Source organism: Macaca fascicularis, chromosome 20 (assembly GCF_037993035.2).
Source record: "Macaca fascicularis isolate 582-1 chromosome 20, T2T-MFA8v1.1".
Lineage (NCBI taxonomy): Eukaryota > Metazoa > Chordata > Mammalia > Primates > Cercopithecidae > Macaca > Macaca fascicularis.
Genome location: NC_088394.1, coordinates 52,951,050 through 52,957,638, shown reverse-complemented (window position 1 = coordinate 52,957,638; position 6,589 = coordinate 52,951,050). Strand labels below are relative to the sequence as shown.

The 6,589-nt window shown below is 46.0% G+C and overlaps 1 protein-coding gene across 6 annotated transcripts in view; it reads right to left on the bottom strand.

Annotated features, from left to right (window-relative positions):
• Positions 1-210: 210 nt before the first annotated feature.
• Positions 211-6,589, bottom strand: part of NUP93 (nucleoporin 93) — a 118,183-nt gene continuing 111,804 nt past the window's right edge. For 3 of the 6 annotated variants that reach the window (XM_005591991.5, XM_065537180.2, XM_005591995.5), the window contains one exon: positions 211-5,667. In XM_005591991.5, coding sequence (XP_005592048.1) covers positions 5,557-5,667 — 111 coding nt within the window. In that variant the 3' untranslated portion in view covers positions 211-5,556. The remainder of the gene's footprint in view (positions 5,668-6,589) is intronic. The other 3 variants (XM_005591992.4, XM_074027007.1, XM_074027008.1) reach the window with 1 other exon arrangement.

Here is a 6,589-nt window from a genome sequence, read left to right as displayed (position 1 = left end):
GGACTGGATAAGCCTTAGGAGCCTTCTTTGCAGGGAGTGGAGAAGAGGCAGGCCTGGCTCATTAACCTCCGAGGCCAGGTAGAGGCACTTCTGTCACCTTCTGAGGAGCCCCCAGGCTGTGCCTCAGCTAAGGATATTCCCAGGAAAGGCCTGAGAAAGGTTTCTGCTCCACTGAAGGACTGAACAAAGGGGGCACATGGCACTCTGGGAGAACATTCCAGAAATTTACTGGCTACAGACAGGGGTGGTGGTGAAGGAACCATCCTAAACAGAGTAAATGCACAAGTTACTGTACAGACAGGAACATGCAGAACACATCCACCAACGCTCTCCCACCCTCTCCCTTCTCCCACAAGCACCACACAGAGTGACTTGAGAAAAGCAAAAATGAAAAAAAGGAAAATAATCAGTCAACTGAAAAACGCAAAGAATTCTCCCCCACTGAGTTTCTAACACAAGTTACTGATCAAGTGAGAAAGGCTGTACTTTGCCTCTTTCCTTTCTTTCTAAAATACACAGCATTTGAAATTTCTGGTTGAAAAACACACAGTAGATGACAGACACTGAGGTCAACAGGGGCCCACATTATCCCGCTCAGCTGCCTGCTGAGCTCTTCAAAACTGTGTATCTCACTGTCATTTCCGATGCCCACACAAGCACAAACAATGCACAAAATCAGGGTAATCCAGTTCCACTAGAGAGCTCCCGGCAGCCCGTGGCAGGCCTGAAGGTCTCTGGGCAGCAAGTACCAGCAGAGGCAAGCCCAGATAGGGAAGCCACATAGAACTGGGACATACTTACACTAGGAACTTCTTCACTGTTTATCCGAAATGCAAACTTAATTGAGTGTCCTATATTTTTATTTGCTAAGTCTGACCCAGATGAAGGGGCCTTATCTGCAGGCCATAAAGCCCTGAGTGCCGCCTGAAAGCCTGCCTAGGCCAGGTCTGCTGAGGCCACCAAAGCATATGTTCTGATACTGAAGTCCCCTCTGGGATCACTGGCTCCCCACTTCCTGCTCAAACAGAAGCCAGTGTCCAGGGCAAACGTTTTTGCCCTCCCCATCCCCAAGAAATAGAAGCTCAAGGGCAAAGGCAGCCGGGCGTACAGTGTGCCAGTGCAGCTGGGTTTCTGCCAGCACCCCCTCCCTTTTTCTTTTTAAAGATCTGGCCTTCGTTATTCACAGTACATCAAATTTCCACCCCCTTCTCAATGTTTCCCTGCTGCTGTGCAGCTCTGAAAGTTTCTGTCTTTGAAGGAACAGCCCTGAGTCTCATCTCATCCTGGGAGACATTATTCTCCTCCACCTTCTTTCAGACTGAATGCCTATTAAGGGCCCCCATGGTGAATCACGGAGTCTGAATCTAGGCACATGGAGCTGTTCGAGAGGATGTGGGGAGGAGCTTGGCACAGGAGGCCAAAGCAAAGCATCTGCTCATTCACATATCTGCTGAGCGATCCGCTGTGGGCCAGAGACCCCAGGGAGGGCACACAGGAGAAGCTTATTTCAAAAACCAAGGTTAGGACAGGAAAATATCCTCTTTCCCTGGGTTAGCAACTTAGAACAACGAGTACTTCACTTAGGTGATCCGGGCCAAGAGGAAAAAAACCCAGCCCACTTTTAAAGCATTATGCACAACTTCGGGAACAAATCAGTGCTTGATTTACCTCAGATATTCCAGCTACCTAGCACGGCCCAGCACAAAGAGGTTTTGAAATGATCTGCTGAAATGGAAACTTGGCTGATAAATACATGTGACCTCTCTAGCCAATCACAAGTTATGTGTGTAATGAGGCAAAAAAGCAGCACAGACCACTTGAAATCTCTTTTCAGGACACTTTAGTAATTTGTAACTTTTTTCCTTTCAGTTGGAAACAAGTGGCAGAAAGATAGATTTATTTCCTTCCTGTCCCTGCCCTGTGAGGGATACCAGTATTATGGAATTGTCAGAAGATGGCGGGAGATGGGATGACTTCTGGATTCAGCGTAGGATAAAGGATGGGGGATATTTTCTTACATAGTTCTAGACAACTCCTGTTTAATGAGATGCAGGAACAAAAGCCCAATTCTGATATAAAACGCACATTTCTATCAAGAATTTTATATGTAACACTCTCCCCCTATTTGCTGATGCAGGGCTCAATTCCTCTCCCAGCTGACTGAGGCTAAGGGAGAGTTCCCAGTCAGCGTGGGGACTGCCAAGACTTTGGCAGGCCTGGGGCAACCCGCCAGCCCAGGGCTTCATTTTGTGACTCAGCATTCAGTATCCTAAAGTCACTTCCTGAGTGGCATGCTAGAAATGTGGCAAGTGATGTGAACTACCTAATGAACTAGACAAAGGTTCTGGTGCCTAATAGAGAAAAAGGATAGTAGAGATCCAGTCTAAAGCAGGAGGGTGTTGGCAGAGCTACATATGATTGCTAAATTTAGTATTAAGGGTTCTGGCTAGGTGCAGGCAAGGGTAAAAATCCAAAGAGAAAAATCACCCTCAGGTTTTTTTTCGGTCAGCAAATGCTGGACACTGTGGAAAAGTCTATAGTTCTTTGCTTTAAAGTTACCTATTCTAGGATTTAAATTATGCATCAGAAGAGTAACAGTGGCTGCCAAATTGTCCTTAAGAGGCTCTAATTAGACTGTAAGTTCGTGGAGGACAGGAGCTGGGTCTGCATCCTGGCCCCAGTGTAAACGGGCGCTTCCTGCTCTTTGAGGAGCCCACCCGGCTCATGAGTTATTGATAAAGGCAAGGCATTTGTTGTGGCAGAGCTCACCAGTTTTGCTTCAGTTTTCCCTCTGAAGTTGGGGAGTCAAGGGTTTTTTTTGTTGTGGTTGGTAAGCCAAAAGAAGAGAATCTGTGAAATTAAATCTCCAGGCCTCTGAAAAGGATCCAGATCAAGTCAGTACTTTCCTTTGAGGGTTTCAGTGAGTTTATTATGAGCCATTCTGAGACAGGAACAAACCTTGACAGCCTCCAAGTGCCCCCAATTTCATTAGAAAGATCGAAAGCTCACATCTGGAAGACAAGAGACGCCTAGTGCCACTTTCTCTTAGTCTCTCTGGGTAAATAGTGAAATCCTGGCCCAACATCTAAGGAAAGAGTTAGTTCTCTGAAAAAGTGAACTGAATATGAGTTTTTAAGCCAATAACCTGTCACAGGGTCATGACTTCTGGGCATAAGCTGTAATCATGGGTACATGACAACCTGATGTTGTAGCCTTGCAAATTCAGCCTGTTTCGCATCTCTGCACAATCCAAGGCCTGTGCCCAATCACAGAATCAGCTGGTAGGACAAGAACTGGGATTTGCGCCATCCGAGGCCTGGCCCTTCTGGTATGAACCTAGTTATCTTATTTCTCCTACAAATGTCTCTCTCAGCAAGTCCTCAACTGCCAACCAGTGACCACTTTTCTCCCAACTCACAGCTCCCCTAGCAGCGTAGCTCAAGGTCTGGCTGCTTGTCTCTCCCTTCTCATTTTAGGACTCATCTACAGGTCAAAGAACCTCATCTCCCCGGATGCAGGGCTGGTGTGCAGTTCTCTCTGGGACAAGTAGAACTGCACGATGCAAGGAAAGGCAAATCCACGATTCTCATGGGATAGTGAAGAAGAGATAAGCCAGGAGCAAACACATTCACAACTTGAGCCTTCTCATTTGTGGCATTGTTATATTTCTATCTGCAAGTAAAATCTAGCATTAGAAAAACAAAGCACTAAGTCGCACTTTATGAAAAGTCCACCGAGTACTCTTATGTTTATTTTTGAGACACAGTCTCACCCTGTTGCCTAGGCTGGAGTGCAGTGGCATAATCTCGGCTCACTGCAACCTTCGCCTCCCAGGTTCAAGCAAATCTCCTGTCTCAGCTTCCTGTGAAGCTGGGATTACAGGTGCCTGCCACCACACTCAGCTAATTTTTGTATTTTTAGTAGAGATGAGGTTTCATAATGTTGGCCAGGCTGGTCTCGAACTCCTGACCTCAGGTGATCCACCTGCCTCGGCCTCCCAAAGTGCTAGGATTACAGGTGTGAGCAATCCCACCTGGCCAGGAGTACTCTTTTTTAAAAAGCACTATTAAATCATTTGATTAGCTTAAATCAGCACATTTAAGCAGGGCACAACTTGCTAAATCAAGTCCTCTAAAGGGCTCACGTTTCAAGACTTTCTAGTAAAGCTCAATTGAAGATAGGGTGACAAGATGAGACTAGAGGAGGAAGGCAGAACACAGCTCCACTGACCCTCAGGCTGCATCCTTCCTGGAACATGGAATCCTACCGATAAGCAGCAGTTGGTCCCATTATCTACAGATTATTTCTTCCCAAAAGAAAAGGTAACAATTATTTTAACAACTGGGGGACGGTGGGGATGACCACACCCTGTGACAAGACAGAAACTTCTCCTTACAAGCAAAGGCATCTTTGGGGACCCTTTGGGGATCTTAACATTCTGCTGGGAAAGAGTCTACCTCAGGGATCCATCCATCAAACCAGCAGAACAGACCGCTGCCCAGTGTCTCAGGGCTCGTTGGCCCATTAAGGAACAAACACGACCTAATTTCCTCTCTGGTTTAGTTCAGGGCTTTGGGATTGTTGGTGGGGGAAATGGAGCAAATGATGGGTGACAGCTACTGCTCAGGGAGCAAACACCCACAGTGCTGATGCCATGTGGTGGTCTGGATTCTGTACACTGCAGACTCAGCATGTGACCCATGAGCTTGCCTGGCCAATTGCCTTCATGAGTGGGGAAGAGCGATGGGGGTCGTCTGAGCAGAGGAACTGACCACCAGAGAAGGGAAAGACAGGTTTAAACTTATTTCTAGGAGGGATGTGTATAAGCCCGAGCAGTCAACTCACAGTGGAGCAGTTACAGAGGAGTGCAGTGGCAAGGTTTACCCCTTCCTCAAGTACAAGTTGGGGCACCTGCAACCTTCTTTCTTAAGGCTTTTTCTAGGTCTATGCTTTTATCTCCACTGGGATTACAAGAGAACAGCAAACTGATGAATCCTACAATCAGAGCTGATGATTTGGGGGATGGTCTTGGACCATCTGGACTTAAGTCACACCCAAGAAGAGGAGGACATGGAGTGCTTGATATTTCACACACAAATCTTACATCTTCTAAGGCTGAGGTTGACTTTCACATTCAAATAAAAATGTGAAAATGAATCGTGACTCTGCTATATAGAATATTGTAACTAAATAAAAGTAACTCCCAAAGCCTTTGTTTCCTGGCTCATTTTGGGTAAATTTTTAATTATTTAAGGTCAATTTAACCAAATAATGAATATCTACATAGCCTCTCATTCCCTGGCCCAAGAGCTAGTGACAGCATTCCCCATTACACAAATAAAAATGTAAACAAAATTTCAAAGGAAAAAAAAAAGAAAATAAAAGAATGTTGAAAAGAAATACAAATCAAAGAAATTTATTGGTGTTGACAAAAATACATAATACAGAAACCAAAACAAAACACAACGGAAACAAAACCAGAAACCCCACCCTAGTGGGCCCATGTGCCTGATGTACTGACAGTGTGCCGACCCAGATGTCCCCAAAGCATGGCACTTAATTCATGAGGACCTCCATCTGCACCAGCCTCGCATTGGTGTCCCCAGACGTTCGGTAGGGTATCATTCCAGCAAAGGTAATCAGAGTTCGGGCTTGACTTCGGAGTTGCTGAGAGAAAAGGGAAGGAAGCAAAGGAAATTGGTTAACTTTTGAGTCAGGGCACTATTCCATGTTCTTCCATCCTCCACCCTGGGGTGTCAGGGACAGATCCCTGGTGGGTGGATGACAGTCGTACCCTCCTCTGTCGTATTCCTTCAGCATGACACAAAGTTAACAAAGCTCGTCCCCCGAGGCCCCTGTTCCACAGGCATCCAAACCCATTTACTAAGCAAAAAGCAGATGGGTTTGCCAGGCAAGCCGCCTCGCCCCAACACATTTGGCTAGCTTTTGACACAGCCCTGAGCTTCAGAACTGCCTGCTCCAATTTTCAGAGCCTCTCTCTCTGGCTGGTTTCTGTCCATCTGCTTTCACAGGGATCTGAGTCTCCAGAGCCCCATGAAGCCCTTGTAACACCGGAGGCAAAGGCTGTGACTGTGCAGTCCCACGCCGGCTTTCTTCCTCCCATGCATCTTTCCTCTTCCTTCCTTTCGTTCCTCCTGTTTTCTCCCTTCCTGACATACATGCTTAGCCCTTCTTTCCCCAGGCAACAGTATTTATGGAATTCCTGGATTGTTCCAGGAGGGAAAAAGGTGGCCCTACAAATTTAAACGAAATCTGGACTAGAAAGGGAGAATCTACAAACACCTTTCTGGACTAGTAACAAGAATTTAAAGAAAAACTGAAGAGTCATCTACTAGGCTTACTTAAGGACCATTCCAGAAGAAAATTGAAAAGCAAATGCTTTTTACCTGATGTGTAAAACAAACTAGCGAGTGCATGTCCTTACTAATGTCCAAACAAAAAGAAATCCGACTTTGTGATAGGAATACCCATTGTATTTTCTTTAGAAGTGAATGAAAGTGCATGGGCTCTTTGAAATGAGCTCTAGGGATGTTCAAGTAAAAGGATTCACTCCCTTACTGGGCAGTAT